At 36.7% G+C, this 19536-nt stretch overlaps 1 protein-coding gene across 1 annotated transcript in view; it reads left to right on the top strand.

Moving 5' to 3' along the window:
* LOC129734582 (poly(A) RNA polymerase GLD2-like) overlaps positions 1–18008 on the top strand; it is a gene marked incomplete at its 5' end in the record, with an annotated part of 44666 nt that extends 26658 nt beyond the window's left edge. Inside the window, 4 exon segments of the mRNA XM_055698214.1 lie at positions 2303–2439; positions 9843–9934; positions 14283–14362; positions 16164–18008. Of these exon segments, the coding sequence (XP_055554189.1) occupies positions 2303–2439; positions 9843–9934; positions 14283–14362; positions 16164–16343 (489 nt within the window).
* Positions 18009–19536: the final 1528 nt, after the last annotated feature.

The raw sequence follows: 19536 nt of genomic DNA, 5'->3' as shown, positions 1-19536 counted from the left end.
TTACAATAGGTGAACGGAAGCAGAGGGAGGCTAATAGAGTTTCATGGGGTTTCTGTGGCAAAGCAGAAAAATGAGCCTAGGTATCCTGTGGCTGGTCTGATCTCTTGTTCAGTGGACACCGAGTGATTGCTTTGTTAAGAAATGAACTTAATCTACTGTGGTTATTGATATATTGAATACTTATTTGGGTTTACATGTAAAACTCTAATCTGGTAATAGTAATTTTCCTCCATAAGAAACTGTATTTCAGACAGATGAAATACCCCTCCCTCTTCCCATATTAACTTATTGGCATTAGTAGACATCTGTTGTAGTTTCATTGCATTTCTGTTTTGTATTGTTGGAGGACAGCAGCCATTGTTCTCATTCCTTTTTCCCCCCATGCCCATTTCCTCATGAGCTGTTATACTGCTAATACTAAATTAATTTATTTGTGATTCTTCCACAACTTTCTGTGGGTGTGAGCAAGGAGTGACTTTCACTTCAGTAACCTATCTGATTAACATTAGGGTTAAAACTGTATATATTGTATAATCTATGAACAACTGTTTCCCTCTTAGATCTTTATATGTGTTGCGACAGAGGGAAGACACAGTCACTCAATATGAGTGATCAGCAGACTTCGTTTATTGTCCCTTACAGTCACCTTTTATGCCTTCTTATAATTAGCTCATACATATTACAAAAGTTAAGCTCATTATTGGTTAGTTGCCTAAATACCAAGCCCGCCCCTAGTTTCTCTTCTGTAGTTATCTGTTCCCACCTGTAACATTCTTTTCCCACCACGATCTTCCTGTTATTGTGTAACAAGAACAGCCAAGGATAGTGTATTTTTGTTTTACTTCAGATAAGCTGAGAGCGATGTGCATTTTTGTCCAGCCAGCTGGACTATGTCTATGTGACCCTTTTCAGCTAGCCAGTTATCCACAATATGTATGCTGCGTATCTGCTTTTTATGTCTGTTTCCATGTTTTTGGTGTGTTCTGTTGGATTGTAAACTGTTACATTCTGAGCCCTGCTAACTATAATAATACTTTATATGCAAAGTTATATCATGTGAGAATAAGACCTTAAATTTTTCACAGCTAGAAGAATGGCTTTTTCTCCCATAAGGTATTGTGCAAAGTTCCAGGAAGCCTTGCTAGAGCTGGCAAAAGAGGACAGGAGTCTGAAACTTTCCAATCCTACTGGTTTTATTGCTATCCATGCTTTTCTCAGAGCCTGCTGTGAATGTAGAAATAGTATTACAGTGTATAGCTGTTCCAGTGATAATCTAGTACTATAAAGTGATATTGATACTATTCCTTAAAATAACAAAGGAGTGGAAGGGGAGATAGTAATGATTGAATGGGTCCCTACATTTACGTAGATGTATGTCCTTATGTGGATGTAGAACTTGTATTTGTGTGTCTTGGGTTTATTTTCCTTAAAATACATTGCTGTAAAATGTAGTATCCTGGTATTACCAGGTTTTAAAAATAGTTTCTCTAGCTAGCAATAGAAGATATATATTCTTCTGAGAGACTGGGGTACATAGAGGAGAACCTAAAGGATGTGATGGACACCCAAACTGTATAGCAGATTTAAAACCATGTTAATTTAGTCTTGTGTAGATTCCTTTTAAAGCTGGCTTTCCTTTATAACAAAGCTGACTCCTTCTTCTCCCCCAAAGAAAAGCATACTCCAGCTTAAATGCTGCATTCTGTGTATTCGGGTTTTCTGTATAACTTATTCTTTCAGGTAAGTTTGCTAGAGGTGCTACTGCAGTCTTTGAACTCACCATGTGGGAGGATGCAGGTTCATATTGGAGCTACTGGGTTTGACATCTAATTTTAACTCTGTGCTGTGGGGAAGAATAAGTCGGGCCTTTCTTTCAGATTGAGAGTTTCTGTACCACAGTTATGGGAACTTGGCAATAAGTGCATTAGCTTCACCTACTCTTATTTTGGTTTGACTGCAGCCAGCTCAGTGCAGGCTATCTTACTCAGCTTCCGTTCATGTGGTTTTACTAGCATGTAAACACAAGTCCAGCTCAGATTCTCCCATGATAAAATTATTTAGCAAATAGAAGGCAAGGGATGGTCTCGGACGCTCCTGTGCAAGATGATTTTACCTGAGCTCGTGGGAAGTAACTAGCATCCAACAGGAGTGCAAGAGAAAGAGCTGTTTGTTTGCATGTGTCCTTGAACCTCTAATAAGCAGATGGGCAGCTTTTCTGTTGTGAAAAAATATATGCACCTAGATTAAGTCTGTGTGTGTATGTGTGTATATATATATATACTCTCTGATTTTATTTGGGCAGGAATGTTTTAATCCTACTATGCAGTTGCATCTTGTTCATAAAGTTCCACGTACCATTCCTCATTATCTCTCAAAAAATGGATCAAGCCTTGGAGATTTGCTAATAGGCTTCTTCAAATATTATGCCACAGAATTTGAGTAAGTAATAAGCTCATCTTAGTGTTTTAGAATATGTAAAATTTTGATTCCTTTTATTCAATATATCAACACTTTATGACCCTTGAAGAGAAGAGAATAACAGTAATATAGGAGTGATAACTGATAGAGAGGAAATGGGTGAAAAGACTAAAGGACAATAGGAATGTTGATAGTGTCTGACATCTTTTGCTTAGCCAAACAGATTATCCTGTAAAATAGCTGCTGAAAGTTAGATAGCTTTGTCCTTTAAAAATAGCTGGGTTTTGTTATATTGCACTATTTTAAAATTGCATATGTCTGTATGAGAAAGATCTATTCTTCTTAGGTGTAGTTAAGGTATTGATTGTGATATGGGATTATTCGAACCTTAATAGCCACACTTGTCTTCTGTCATGCCAAGTCAATGCAGATTACTGACCAGGTGGCTCTTTTCACTTGTATTATAGTCAAAGTATATAGGCCATATCTAGTGAGGACTTCTCCCATAATATAGTTGGCTCACTAACCTTGTTAGTTTGCTAGAATCTTGAATTTAATTTTGGCATCTGGACTTCCTTGTAGAAGAGAAATAGAAGCTAAAATTGTGAGTGAATTTGAGAAAGCTGTAGATTATGAGCACTTTGCCAAATGGTCACTAGAGTTTCTTATAAAGATTGCTTGTCCATGTGAAACACCAAATGGCTGTACTTAAGCTTAAAGATCTCCTTAAGAACTTGTTTCTGAGGTAGTTGGTTCATACATGTTTCTGTCCTATGTAGTGCATCGTATCCATTTCCTGGAAGGAGAACAAAATGTGTAACTGCTGGATATTCATTATTATTTTTGAAGTGTTCATGTTTTACTTCAATGTAAGAAATGAGTGATCATGAAATCTTTAAAACATTGCTGGGGCATGTACCACATGTGGAATATGTGAACTAAATCCATATGTCCTGTGGCAATTCATGAACTAATTGCACTTTTTGCATGCTTTAAGCCTGATTCTGAGAAATTTTCTCATAAAGGATTTTCCTTCCACAGTCTCTGCAGATAAGGGAATAGTCTTTTGTCCTAAATGTTTCTCCTGAGTACTGTCTTTTTAGCTGGCAAACTGCTGTTTGCTGAAGAGGTGAATTGGATGTTGCTGGAGAATATCCTCAAGTTCCTAATTTATATGGGACACTAGATGCATCCTTTACTACTCATCTGTATAATGAGTTGTTAATCTTCATATATGAAAGAGGTCGATTTAGTAAATATCTTTTACACTAAAGAAGTTGTTTCTGGTTTGTCTGTGCAAACTAGCAAGGAAGGCCTTGCCCAAATGCAAGAAAAATATGTAATTTGACCTTCCTGGTTTGGGTGCTTGTGAAACAGAATCAAGAGCAGATTTCTGCATAAATGAGTAGCTGGTCCCTGTGTTGGGTTACTTTAAGGGAAGATTATTTCTTTTTGCCTGCTGTTAGATATGCAGGATATACTAAGAAGTATGAAGACTAACAATGCTGCAGTATCAGTACTTGAACTGATGGCAATATATTAATGTTACCTCTTGTGATGATCATATATAAGGGGAAAAAATGTTACCTCAATTTAATTGCAGAGGCATGGGGAAGCTTCTGGTTAAAACAAAGCTTGAAAAGTGGTGAATGAAGACAGATTGGTTGCTGAAGTAAAGGGAAGAAAAGATTGGTTTTTTTTTTTTTTTTTCAAACAGTAAAAGAATATCTAGTTAGGTTTTTTCCAGTGTTAAGTACCTTTTAAATATTTGACTGGTAATATTTTGTTATAAAAACAAAAAAAAAAAAAGACCCTGTGAATTATTTTTTTTAAAAAATAATCATTAGTATTCCTGTGGTGAAAATGTTACATAGCTGAGAAGTTATATCAGGCAATGACGCACCTAATGCAGCAATCTATATTATCTCTAAATTTTTCTACTACAGAAGTAACTTAGTTGTACTGTTTACTTGACCATCTCTGTATTCCGGGTAATTATAATTCCCATTTGAAAGGAGTGGAGTATGTGTCTTGAAGATACCAAAATTATGGTAGCTTCATAAAAACTGGAAACTGGCTGGAGAAGAGAAACTCAGTACCCATGTGGAGGAAAAGGTGGGCAGAACATGGGATTTAAATGTTTGTGTGTGTGTGACAGCCTGCCATTGAGAACAAATAGTATCATGTACCACATCATATATCACAGTATAAGTTATCTTTGCTTTGAGGTTGCTGATGGAAACAACATTATAGGTAGGAATAAGGATGAGTTAAATAAGCCCAACATAGGGCTCTGTTAGTTCTGCCTTTCATGGAAGAACTAGTATTTTACGTCTGAATCATAGAATGGTTTGGGTTGGAAGGGACCTTTAAAAAAGTAATCTAGTACAACCCCCCTGCAACAAGCAGGGATATCTTCAACTAGATCAGGTTGCTCAGAGCCCCGGCCAACCTGACCTTGAATGCTTCCAGGGATGGGGCATCTACCACCTCTCTGGGAAAACCTGTTCCAGTGGCTCACCACCCTCACAGTAAAGAGTTTCTTCCTTACATCTAGTCTGAATCTACTCTCTTTCAGTTAAAAACCCTTACCCCTTGTCCTATCGCTACAGTCCCTACTAAAACATCTGTCCCCATCTTTCTTATAAGCCCCCTCTAAGTATTGAAAGGCCACAATAAGGTCTCCCCAGAGCCTTCTCTTCTCCAGGCTGAACAACCCCAACTCTCTCAGCCTTTCCTCATAGGAGAGGTGTTCCATCCCTCCGATCACTTTTGTGGCCCTCCTCTGCACCTGCTTGAGCAGGTCCATGTCTTTCCTGTGCTGAGGACTCCAGACCTGAACATGATAGTCCAGGTGGGGTCTCACAAGAGTAGAGTAGAGGGGCAGAATCACCTCCCTTGACCTGCTGGCCATGTTCCTTTTTATGTAGCCAGGGATGTGATTGGCTTTCTGGGCTACAGGCACACATTGCTGGCTCATGTCGTTTTTCATCCACCAATACCCCTAAATCCTTGTCTGCAGGGCTGCTTAATCCACTCATTGCTCAGCCTGGATTTGTGCTTGGGATTGCTGACCCACGTGCAGGATCTTGTATTTGGCCTTGTTGAACTTCATGAGGTTTGCAAGGGCCATCTCTCTGTTAAGGTCCCTCTGGATGGCATCCCTTCCCTCTAGAGAATCAACCACACCACTGAGCTTGGAGTCCTCTGCAAACTTGCTGAGGGTGCACTCAGTCCCGCTGTCTGTGTCCCTGATAAAGATGTTAAATAATACTGGTCTCAATATGGACCCCTGAAGGATACCACTTTTCACTAGTCTCCACCTGGACATTGAGCTATTGACCACAACTTTTTTAGTGTGACCAACCAGCCAATTCTTTATCCACTGAATCCATCCAATCCATATCTCTCCAGTTTAGAGATAAGGCTGCTGTGTGGGACAGTATCAGATGCTTTGCACAAGTCCAGGTAATGACCAGTCACTCTTCCTCATCTGTCAATGCTGTAACCCTGTAGTAGAAGGCCGCCAAATTTGTCAGGCATGATTTGCCCTTAGCGAAGCCATGTTGGCTGTCACCTCTTTGTTTTCCATATGCCTTAACATAGTTTCCAGGAGGATCTGTTCCATGATCTTCTGAGCACAGAGGTGAGGCTGAGTGGCCTGTAACTCCCCAAGCCTTTCATTTTTAAAAAGGGAAATAAGGGGGTGGTTTTCCCTTTTCCAGTCGCTGGAAACTTCACCAGTCTGCTGTGACTTGTCAAATATGATGGACAGTGGCTTAGCCACTTCATCTGCTGGTTCCCTCAGGACCCTCAAATGTATCTCATCAGGTCCCATGGACTTGTGCACCTTCAGGTTCCTTAGATGGTCTCAAACCTCATCTTCTTCTACAGCAGGTGGTTCTTCATTCTCTCAGTACCTGCCTTTGGATTCTGTGAATTGGGCGGCATGGCTAGAGCACTGAAGACTGTGGCAAAGAATTTGTTGAGTACCTCAGACTTCTTCACACCGGTTGTAGCCAGCTCTCCCATTTTGCTCGTTGGGGGAGTACATTTTCTTTCATCTTCCTTTTTTTTGTCCTATGTACCTGAAGAAACCCTTCATGTTACTTTTCACATCCCTAGCCAAGTTCAGCTCCAGCTGTGCCTTGGCTTTCCTGATCCTCTCCCTGCACTCTTAGGCCATATCCCTATAATCTCCCTAGGGCGTATATTCCTTCCTCCACTGCCTATGTGTTTTGGTTTTGTGTTTTCATTTGGCTAAGAGGTCTTGACTTAGTCAAGCTGGTCTTCTACCTCTCCTGCCTAACTTCTTGCACATTAGGACTGAGAGCTCTTGCGCCCTAAGAAAAATGTCTTTAAATATTTTCCAGCTCTCACTAGCTCCTTTCTCTCTGAGGGCAGTTTCCCATGGGATCCTGTGCGCTAGCACTCTAAACAGCTGAAAGCTTGCCTTTCTGAGGTTTAGGGTCCTGACTCTACTTTTTACTCATCCTGTACCCCTCAAGATGGAGAACTCTACCAGGGCATGATTGCTGCAGCCCAGGCTACCTCCAATCCTGACCTCTCCGATAAGTTTTTCTGCATTAGTGAGCAAGGGGTCCAGCAGTGCGTCTCCTCTGGTTGGGCTCTCCTTCACCTGTACTAGGAAGCTGTCCTCAACGCACTCCTGTAGTTTCCTGGACTGCTTGCAGTTCTCTGTGCCACTTTTCCAGTGGATGTCTGGGTGGTTCAAGTCCCCTATCAGGATCAGGGCCTGTGAGCATGATGCTTCCTGCAGTTGAAGAACTCTCTCTTCATCAACCTCCTTTCCTTGATCAGGTGGCCTGTAGTAGATACCAGCCACAAAATTTCTTTTGTTGGCTTGGTCTCTAATTTTAATCCATAAGCTCTCAGCCTGCACATGCCATTCTTCAAAGATAGTTCTGTGCAATCAATCCCATTTTTTGGTATAGGGGGCCTAGATACTGTCCTTTGGGACTGTACTTCTCTTGGATTTATTGTCTGAAGTTATGTAATGGTTGTTTAAGATCATTTGTTGATTAAGTTGTATTTGGTGGAAATGATGAAATCAGTTATGACAAAACATAAAATGCGATTGTTTGTGGTTCTCTTCAGGGCAGAATTGGTCAGGTAATAAAGTGATTTTTTTAATAGAACTATATTTAATTGAATATACTCGTAATTTGTACCCATCTTAATGTGTTTCTGCAAGTAGCTTTGGCTTATAAGAATACTCTGGAAAATATAAGCTTTTACATTTATTTGTAGTGTATTCATACAGACTTACACTTGGAAGTCCCTGGTCTTTTTCTTTCAGATTCTTGCCTTCTTCATGAGGAGCAGTGATACCAGAAATAACTGACGATTGAGAAAGCTGTTCAAATGGTTATTGTTAATTTATGGATTGAAAAATGTGTATGCAGAGAGTATTAACTTTGCATTGGTAATAATTATGTGCAAGCCAAAATGGTTAAAATCAATGCACGAATAACTTGCTGTTGACAATTTCTAGCTCAGATTTTGGTACCAAGTGAAGGTTTAATGATGCTATTAGATAAAGTAGTTTTCAAGTCTAAATGCAAAGCTGTTTAAATAGCTAGAAACGTAACTTTTTTTGTTGCTTCTTGCTAAATCAGTTTATAATAAACACATTTAGGTTTTGCTGAGAAATTAAGCCAGGTAGAAAGAAAGAAAGAAGTTAAGAGAAGAATTACATGTTTGAAGTAAAACAGTACTGCTTGTTTTAACCAGAGATCGAATATTTGTTGTGTAACTGACTGGCCTGGATATCTCTGATTTTTATTTTTTTTTTAAATAAGATTTTAGACAAGGCAGGAGAGTTGAACTGTCAGCACTGTAAGCAGCTTCTGCTCATGACCAATGTTCTGGAGCTGCAGTTTAAGCTTCTTTGATGCTCTAATTATTTTTTTTTTTTGTGCTGCTATGTTTTTATTATTATTTTTTTTTTAGCAATTCATCTGAATTTCTTATTAAGCTTGTGGTTGATGGTAGTTTATTAAAAAGATGTGATAGGAAAGTATTTGGTGCTTCACGTTCACAACTTCTCTTATTCTTGCAGAAGTAGTCTAATATGGGAATTAAGGAGAGTGATGGGTTAGAAGGAAAACTGTATTTAGTTTTGAATGCTAGAAAATTTATCATCTGTACTAATTTTCTAAAGAATATATCAAGAGAAGTTAAATATGCACAGCAGTGGGTGAATAAGTAAACTGAGGTATCCTAAACTACGCTTCATATGCTGTGTCTTGCACCTTTTTGAAATATTAAAAATGGTCCTACTTGTATTCTTAAATGATAGCTAACTTTCATAAGTGGCTTTAATCATGAGCTGTTTCCAAGCTAACCTGTAGAATCGTAGACACAGATATTTAGCTGTTGTAAACTGTCTTATCACCACTGACTTAATGGAGTTATGACAGCTAATCTGTGGCCTAGGGAGCAGAGAGTTCTTCCAAATTTAACTGAGGATTTACAGACTGTATTTTGATTTACAGTTGATACTTATAGGCGTTCTGCAGGTGGCTGATGCACCTAGCCAAGCTCCTTGGTGTGTGGTGATCCAGGCCTTTTGCTGATACGGTAGTTTCCTGGTTTAGTTAAGAGCGGCTGAAAACTGGCTGATTAGAATTGGTTAGGAGTATAAAGCTTAGAACAAAGAACATAAAGCAAGTGGCTGCTTTGGCTTCCATTTATGTTCGGCATAGCATTATGCTAAGCATCATAAAGATTGTCCTCTAAACTGCACTGCTGTTCCTATTTGTGTGATCATTTCCTATGGTTTTGTTCTTGTAAAATTGTGTGCAGAAAGTAATAGGCTTTCTTCAAATTTGCATTTGAGTTGTTGCAGTTGTAGAAGATTCACCATACACAAAGTATTAGTACTTTTTCTCATAGCTTCCTTGCACTAGGAATGCTGGCCTTTAAGCATGCTATCTTTATATATCTTGTTGATTATTTTTTTAATAGAATGCAACATGTGATGTCATCTGCACTTAAACTCCTTATGTTACTTTTCCCCACAGAAAATGCTGAAAGATAAATTTGACGCTATAATTTATTTGTAACTTAGAAATAAATGTAGATGTCCATGCTGATGTTTTTTGAAGGGGGGAAAAATATTTTGTCATGAATATGTTATTCATAGAAACTCTCATGTTCTCTTTTGCAGATGTTTTTGTAAATATACTTTTGTGTTTGTGGAAAACTTTTTCTTGTTTCCTACCCATCGTTCCTTACTCTTATATAGTGAATTACTGTTTATTCTAAATTATTCCTTATTATAAAGTACTGTGCTATCTAGGCTTATGACATAGCAATTTGTCAATTTTTTAATGTAAACTGATGTTATTAATTCAGAATCAAGACTTAAAAGGTCTGTGAATTGTTTTCCTTTTCCCTAGTTGGAACCATCAAATTATTTCAGTTCGTGAGGCCAAAGCTGTTCCATGACCTGATGGTTTTGAATGGAGAAACAAATTTATTTGTGTAGAAGGTAAAATGTAAAGCTGCATTATAATTTTAAACTGTTAAAACACTGAATATGTGAATCTGTCAATTAGACTTTACCTTGGTAGTGTTTTAATAATGTGTGTGTAATATATTTACATAGAAAATGACATTTAAGCAATGTAAATAGTCTTGCAAAAAACATTTGAGAAGGAAGCTTTAATTTCTGTAGTATTTAAAAATAGTTCTGACTCTTTCTTCAAGAGGACTTATTGTCCTGTTATTTTGGAACATGGATTAGGACTTTGACGAGGAACGGCAGTAGTGTGTGTTTTCCTGCTCTGCAGAAGTAGTCTTCAGTTTTGTCAAGATGGAGCTCCTGAAAAAACAGTGTGCACATATTCAGATTCCTCTCTAAGAATATTCTTTGTTCTAGTAATGCTCTGGCATCACAAGTCCTAGCAGTAACTAGATTACATGTTTGTTGATCCCCTTGGGGTTGCTATTTTTGGTTGTCTGGTGAACGTAGTTTCCACAGAGGGTAAATCTAGGCTACCTTTTGGATTTGCATATCTTAGCCGCCTTAGTTCAGGCTGAACTGGGCAGTAGCATGATACAGGAAACCTGCTTCATGTGCTCTTTAGTGCCTTGCAAATGCCATGGGGAGTCTACATAGAGAAGGTGAATAGTTAGCATGTGTACAAGATGAAGCTTGGACCACTGAAAGAGAAAATTATAGTCTAAGAGACAGATTGAGATGTTAGAGGAGAATGAAAAGAGAAGCAGGGAAGGACTGAGAGCTACCCTGTAACTGAAAACAGTTAACACTGAGATAAGAAAGGGGAGCAAGAATCAGAATGCAGCAGATGAAGGGGAATTGATTGGACAAGAGACCACTGATAGGGAACCAAGGTGGAGTAGGAGCAGAATTAGAAGTAGGTGGTTTAGGACACTGGGGTGGAGAGGGAAGTTTTGAAATGGGGGGAGGTGGCCTGGGCCCTGGCTGTAAATAAATGGGAGGCTATTAGGATCACTATATCAAGGGTTGAAGTTTTAGGATAAAAGAATAAAACTTGGACAGGATCCAAATTGTACAGAAATAGTTATTAGAGACTGGAAAAAACTTTTCTGGGATGCATGGGAGGAATAAGGCAGGAGTCTTGTGGTTAGGCACAGACACTACTAAAGATTCCTGGGGGGTGGGAGTGCACTCTGTGTGTGTGCACATGTAACTTCCTGCACTTGTGCTGCTCTGTGCAGAGAATAATTACCTACTGGTGAAATGTGTTATGTGGCCTGGAGCTCACCAACTTGGCTATAATCATATGGACAGTGTGAAACCACATGATGGGATTCCTTTTCTTCATTTGACTTGGAAAAAGAATGAACTACCGGTCATAGGGGAAAAAATACACTGAAACCTGTGAAGAAGACTGCATGCTTGACTCTGCAGCGTCAGAGTTGAGAAATGTAATTGAGAGTATCTGTGCAGCTGAAATGATTGGAATAGTGCAGGGCAGACATTGCCAAGGCTCTGATCTCTTGTGGGAGCTGAGAATGCTGGGCAGCTGTCTGCTGACATCATGTGATGCTTATCTACTGTGGTTGGGGGGGGGGGGGGAGAACCTGTGTGTTTCAAGCTCTCAATATTTTTATGTTACAAAGTGGTTGAATAATTAGGTTTGCCTTCTGTCAGCTTGGAAAATAGAATATCAACATACAAAACAGGCATTTTAGAATGCATATTAAATGGGCTTAATTACATACAACTTTTAAGAGTGTGTTTTGGCATTTGAACTATTAAAAAAGCAAAATTACCTATAGGTGGCACATCTGACTCCTTCATGTTACTATGTGCTTCAAGACTTAAGAGTGGGTTTTATCCTTGCATACCACGTTTTTACTTCTAAATTGGAAAGGAAAAATTAAACTTCCTATTTCAACTTGAAATAAGCTTCTTGTTTATAAAGGAATTAAGCTGAACTAGTTTAACAAAGTATGTAGATAAACTTCTGTGTACTTTGAGAAGAAACTTTTAAAAGCTAGCTAAACATGTCAACATATTTTGGCTTCCAAGTCTGTCACATTTTCAGTTTAGTGGACTAAAATTCCAGTAACTTATATTTAAAATATTAAAAATATATGCAAGAATACATTTGATAAATTGAGAAGCCTATATCTGCAAGTTGCCATAATTCTACATGTAGCTTTATATTTAGGCTTACTCAAAGAAAAAAAAATTCTGTTTTAATTTTTATCAGCCTTAAGACTGATTCTCATTGTATTTCTGCTGTTTGAGAAACAAATGTAAAGATGCTCTTTTTCAGATAGCTTAAAATCTAACAGGCTATTACTATTATAGGGATACAGATAACTTTGATTTTAGCTAATGTTTGTGAACATTCCTTGTCAGAAGCTCAAAATTGTTAGAGACTACTCTGGTTTCAGTTTCACTCTTCTCTATATCAAATAATATATTATCCTGTTGAAAAAAGACACAGTTTGGAAAAGCTAGAAACTTGGCAATTTTGTGAGACAAACTGATAGTCATTTAGGTAAACTGGATCAGAAGCTGTCTGAGCTGTACCTGATTCATGCTTGTACTTTTAAATCTTTCAGATTCACATGTTAAAAATAATTCTAAAAGTAATTCCTCAGAGCTTGCTTTCCAGAAGTTCTGAAGTTTTATGATTTCTTGTATTTTCATTTGGAAAGATGATCCCCTTTAGCGTTTCCCTTAAGCATGTGTTAAAGTTCTATTACTTTTTAATATTCTTGTGTCTGTGTGTGAACAAAATAACTTATGATGGACTCTCACTGTCATGATGGTTAGGAAATGTAGTGTTGTAAATAGTAGCTGATTGCAAAATCATTCTTGCTGTGCTCTAGGTAATGAGTTTATCTCTTGACAGTCAGTAAATATGCAGGAAGAATAAAGGGAAGAAATGAGTCAATTTTTGTGACCAGGAAGAGCACCTCTTCCCCCCCCCCCCCCCCCATTTTAGAAGATTGTCAAATTAAGAATTTTGTTTTTCTTTTAAAGCAAAGCTGCACAAAGTACATAAAGGTCCTAGCATTAAAGAAACAGTTGACATCACATATGCTGTACTGCTTCACACAATAAGGAGTGGGGAGTTCTTACTGGCAGTAAGTCACTGTGTCAAATTATGTGACTGGTTTTAGAGGACTAGGTACTTCTTATTTGATGGCCAGTTTTCTGCTCCAATCTAAATGTATGATGCATTCTAAAGTAAAATAAATCTGCCTGTGAACATCCATTAAAAAATCTTTATAGGTAGTTTGAAGAAAAATCTTTTAGAAACATGCCCAAAACATTTGTTGCTTGAAACAATTTATTTAATTTTGAATTTAAATAACTTTCAGTAACAAACCCAGTGTCATGGAACATTGCAAAACTGAAGTCCCAGTCTCTGTAATGGCATAATCCCTTCTGATGTCTGTTTAATGCTTTATTTGACTATATGTCCCTATGTGAATAAAAGGAATTCATAACCAAATAAACAAAAAAGCTACCTGATCTAGCAAATATTTCTATGGTTTGATGGCCCTTGAGGATTTTTATGAATCCTGCCAGCGTGAAATACACCACATATTTAAGCAGCTCTCTAAGGCAAAAAAACCCATATAAAATTTGTATTGTAGAACACTGTAATGCATAGTCTCTACATCATAATTCTCTAGTATTTGTTACTTTAATGTTGGCAACCTTATTAGTAGCAAGGACTACTTTTTTAATCCTTCAATTAGTACTTTGGAACATTTTTTCATTGTGTTAGCAAAAATTAGTCTTTTTGAAGGGCTTAAGCCCCAAATTGTTAACTTAGTTATTCTACAATAACTATGAACTGATAAAATCTATTTTTACAGCAGTTAGTGGTACTTACATTAAAAATTATAGTAAATATTTTACTATACTCCTTGTATTTAACTGAGAAGCTGTTGAATGAGATGAATCTAAAGTAAACAGCTCCAAGGGGGATGTGTGTAGTAAGTTTCAAAACATTTTAATATGCAAAATCATATTCTGATATTTCATCACAGACTTAAGCAGTAACAAATAACTACTGATGCATGAATTCAGCACAATCATAGCATGTTTAGATAGAAAGAATAACCTGACTTTATTATGGATTACATACCATTAGCGTGTTCAGTGTTTGGGGCTTTTCTGGATGAATGTTATGTAGAAATAAAGACTGAGAAGCAAAGTGGAACCAGTAACTCAAAACACTCTTAGGAAGCAATGATATGTTGACTTCTCTGTGTTTTTGCTTGATTGCTGTCTTCACTGAGCAAGTACAGTTCTAGCATTTTTGTTTTGGTGGTTTTTGTTGGTTTTTTAATGCTTTTAATGTTTGTGTTTGATCTTGCAGAGCCCTTTGATGGGACAAACACTGCTAGAGCTGTACATGAAAAACAGAAGTTTGATATTATCAAAGATGAGTTTCTGAAGGCAAAAAGTACATCAGAGTTAACTTTTCCAGTCACTTTGGTTTTCAAGATAGTTAAACAAGTGGAAGTCATTGAACCTACCTCTTTCTAATACTTATGTTTATACTTTGTACTACATATATGACAAACTTATTTTTTAAAATGTTTGTGGAAAACTATTTAATAAGAGTATTAATGTCTGTATGCTATTAAGCATCAGGCTTCAGTTGAAATGGGTACCTGAAGTATTAGACCCTTTATCTTAGAATTATCAATTTTACATGCACAAGAAAATATAATTAATAGCTTTAGAATCACAACTTTATCTTCATTATTTCTTCCTACATTAATTTGACTGGTAATAAACAATGTTTTATACCTCTTACTGTCCCTCTCTTATAATATTGCCACCAATAGATTTCTGCTGGTTTTTGACAACTGAATCAATTTGTTATTTTTCTTCAGGGAGATCACACAATTTTAGAACATGAGTAGTTCAAACTGGAGCTTTCACTATTTCAGGTAGTGGAGAAGGCAAGGAAACTTTGAATGAAGCAAGCTAAGACTTAGGCCTTGGTTAAACATCCTTTTTCTAAAAATCCTTGTTGCCAATTCACTTGTATGCTTGTCTCTTATCATAGGCATTGCATTTGGAATTATGTTCATATATCTGAGCTCAAATTCTGGCTTTATGAGTAGTCAGAGATCTCAGAATGTAGTTTATGACTAGGGATTAGTGTGCAGAGCTGGCTTCCGCCTTTAACCAGTTAGACTTCCTTTTATGCCATCATTGGAGACTCCTCTTTACTCCAGTTAATCAAGTCCTTAAATACTTTGAGGGTTTCTCCAACAAAAAGGAAACCAATGCCAGATATTTGTAATAAAACAAATGCTATAAAGTGTCACCTTTATATAGTCAGTAAAGGGTAACTTTTTCTGCTTTTTAATTCTGTTCAGAAATGTCAGTTTCCTTCTATCTAGCTGTCTTAGCATGCAAAATACTTAACTGTTCATACTTTTACGTAATTTATTTTGTGACTCTGCTAAAGCAATGGTTTACAAAGTAGCATTTGGACTCTTATGTTTCTCTGTGAAATCAGAGTAAACTTCTCTTTTCAGAGTTTTCATTTTTTAAAAAATGTAAAAACAGTTGTTTGGTCCAAGCTGTCTGGAAGCCTGTGTACTGAAGTGTTATAGCCCTGAAAAAAAATTCTCTTTACTAGGAACCATAAGGAATGACAGTTGCTTAAAAACTACAAGAACTTATGGATATCTTGCACTTTAAGAAGCCTAAGAAATATGTCTTGCTGCTTTTGGGAGATTTATTTTTTCTGTGGTTTTTATTGCACATCGTGGTTTAAATGAATTCTACATAAAGACAGGAGGGACAGTGCAGTTATTTGCAGGTGTTTGGCCAAACAGGTGTATCCTGGAATCCAGAACAAAATTCAGAAGAAAATTGAAAGAACCTATTTTCAAGACACAATTAAGCTCTGGAAATGTCAGAATATAATGTCTTGTATTGGCAACTTTGACATGTGTGAATTTGAGGCTGTTATTTTGCAGTCGGAATATCAGTGTAATGATTAAAAAATGTTAACATTTCAGTCTCGATAAATGCACTCCCTTCTTGAAAGGACATACCTTTCTCAGTGGTTCATCACATTTTGTGTACCTTTGGATTAATCTTTCTTTAAAAATCAAGAAGGGGAAAAATATTAACCTTATTTTTGTGGATCTGTGAGGCTTACTACTTAAAATGGTATCTAAGTATTAATGGCAAAGAAGATTAGCCTTCTAAAACGTTGTACTTTTCCCCCCAGTTTTGGCAGATATTACAAGACGACAAAGACCTGAACTGTATATTACCTTTAAGAATAACCATACGGAAAAGACAACCAACTTCTTCCATTTTCTTCTTATTGGATCCTGCTGAAATAAAGAAACAGTATCAAAATCAAGATGCAGTTGCTCCATGGCTTTTATGGGGAAAAACGTCATAAACTTTTGTTAAGGAAATGTTTATAGAAATGATTGCATATTTTATTATTGACGTTTGTTAATACAGGTGTTCATTCAAAGTTATGTGTTTTCTGAAAAAGCTTGAATTGTTGATTTCTAGAAGAAACTGTTGTGACTCAAAACAGCAGACCACAAGAATAAATCTGTTTTAAAGAAAGCATGGGAATATACTAACTTGTTTCTGTGTAATCATTAATTCAGACACATTTAACCACAAAATGAAGAATTTCAGAGCTAAACAGTGTGTCTGTCTGACTGTATCCTTAAGGCATTACACACAGAACACACTACTTGATGAACAGACAGCCCACGCTTTATATCTGCTTAATGCAGTACACACTTTTACTCAACTTGGCATTTTCCAGTTTTATTTACCTTTTATGTGGAACAACAAGCAAAACCTTATGAAAATTAAGCTAGATTATAGTTGGTAGTGTTCTGGATACCAAGAACTGTAATCTAAACTGGAATTTTCAAGCAGCAGTTCTACTACAAAGAAGTTGAAATAAAAAAAGGACAAATCAATATATGTAAATGCTTCATGTTCACACAGAGCAGGTAAGATACTTTTAGTGCTTCCTTTTACATATTCAAAGTAGTGATATCTATTTTAAGGAAGAGGGGGGGAGAAACCCCAAAAAAAGCCACAACCCTACCACTGCTACAATAAGCTGAGCTTGTATCTTGATTTTGTGTAAATATTTGTAAATTGGTTAGCTACAGTAAATTGAAAAGCTAAATTTTTCAAGATTACATATTTAAATTCAAAATATGTTGATATTTTAGACCTGCTGTAGCACAGTTTGTGCCTTGTGTATTTGTTATTGAAGACCAATTAATTGTTAAAACTGTACTTATTGTTGATGTCAAATCCATATTTTCAATTTTTGTTTAAGATCTTTGGTGTCCAGTGGAATAAAGTGCATATATGGAAAATACACCTTCTTTTTCCAGTTTTATATTATTTTGTACTGGATATTTATAACATTTCCTCTAAGTAGAAAAGAAAGTGGTATGTAAAGATAAGGCCCCTATTGCAAATCATAAACTTCTATATGGCTATTCTGTGCTGCATATATATACAGGTACGTTACATATATTGCTATTTCTAACTATATTGTGAAAACCCTTAACTGTAAAATAACAAGCATTATCTCTTTTTTTGTGCATACTTTAAGTTCTAATTTATTTCAAGTTTGAGTGTTTAGAAGTTCTAGGAACTGTAAGCTATTTGTCTGCTGTGAGGTTACTTATTACTTCATGATCTAGCCTAAGATTTTTGGCTTGCTTCTTAAAACAGCTTCCTTCTGCATATTAAACAGTTTTAATCTGACTAACAGCCTACTAAAATGTTCTCCCTTCGTATATGTCCCCCCTCCCTGTCTCTCACCTTTAGAAGGTAGTAGATTTGGTCTTGGTGAAACATTCACTTTGTCCTGCTTTATGTAAAATGCAACCAAAAGCATTTAGTACAGGATGATGTCTGCATTAAAAAATGTTCTACATGGATTTTGGGGAGAGGGCTGTTTTTTTGTTTTGGTTTTGTGGGTTTTTTTTTTAAAGATGCTGGCTATTTCTTTGTCTACAAAATGTAAAACTTTCCCTACATAGGACAGCTAATAAGGGACCTACATGTTTGAACTTGGCAAAAATGTATTTCGAGTGAGCTGTATGTGAGGCACAAAGTTTTATGCATGTCTATCTCTTACAAGTTTGCATTGCGTTACCTAAGGTGTCAACATATGCTACACCTTAAAATATCGCTTTGTTTGAAACTGCTTCTTCCTATCTTTTTTTTTAAAACAATTAAAAAAACCCCAACAACTGATACTTCTATGTAACTCTGTAAAAATTGACCCACCAGCTCAGTGATGTTTTTAATATAAGCCAAGATCTGTAGCACTATGACCTGTCTTTTAAAAAGAAGCATTGGCTGATCAAGGTAAGGTGCAAGATGGGGTGACTTGGTTTAACTTATAGCAAAAGAAGCTAGTGGGTAATCTGGCAAGAGCATGGAAAGTGGCAGGGCTCTTGCACATTAAAAAACAAAAATAAACACAAACAACAACAAAAAAACCCACCCCCAACAACAAACCACCAACCCCCAAAACAAAGAAAAAACCCAACCCAAAATCTGAAAGATTCAGAAAACAAATTTCACAAAATGTCATATTATATTATTTTTCTGTGAAGGCAAACAAGCAGCCCTGCTTTTTGTGGAAGTGCCAGACAACTGGAACAAAAACAAGTGAACATAATGATATTTGTTAAATGGTAGGCTGTAACTTTTGTCAAAAAATTTCAGATAAAATACCACAAAATAAATTGTTTGGGGAGAGGGAGTACGAGCTGAACTTTAACTTTGGATTCAGTTCTGCATAGTCTGAAGCAGAGAGGCTTAATGACCTGGATTTTCATCTGCTCTGAGCAGGTATCCAGGGCAAGAAATCCACTAATGGCTGTAAATTGTGTACCTCAGTGGGTAGGTCAGGAGAGCAGGCAGGGTTTTTTTTCTATACGTGCTGTTTAGGAAATACTTTAAAGTGAATTGGTCAGTAGAATTTTAATTTAGCATTGCAGAGAGAGCTTGTATTCAGAAATACCTGCTTGGATGTTTCTGTACTTATAACACTAGGAAGAGTTTGCTGATTGATTTATAACCAGCTCTTTGAAGAAAAAAAAATATTTTAAAACCTTATACAGTGTTTTATAATTGAAATATCTTGGAAGTTATTTATTCTTTCTTTTAAAAAATTATTTTTTTAAAAAAAAGTCACTACTTTGGCTAGTACATATTTGCATTTTGTCTGCGAAAAGCACTGCATTTTGTGTGAAAAGCAGAATAATAAAGGGAAAACATGGCTTAACCTGAATACTACATAGTTTGATTTAAATCAAAATTGGTTCAAGTCCACTGGAAGAAGACATTTGAAATGTCCCGTGATTTAACACATTGACAAATTTGGGGGTTTAGATATTCCCTGTGTGTTAAAAGCTACAGTGTGTCTGATACCTCTTATAGCATGGTATTAATTATTAAAGGCTAGTGTCCTAGGCTCATCCACTAGTAATTGTATTAGACCTCTCTTGCTCAAATAAGCCTTGCCTTGAGGCACTCCAAGTCTCCTGGTGGGCTCGGGGTTGGAACTTGCTTTTGAACATGCTAAATACACC

The sequence above is a fragment of the Falco cherrug genome, chromosome W (genome assembly GCF_023634085.1).
Source record: "Falco cherrug isolate bFalChe1 chromosome W, bFalChe1.pri, whole genome shotgun sequence".
NCBI classification, from domain to species: Eukaryota; Metazoa; Chordata; class Aves; order Falconiformes; family Falconidae; genus Falco; species Falco cherrug.
This window is presented reverse-complemented; position numbering and strand designations above follow the sequence as displayed.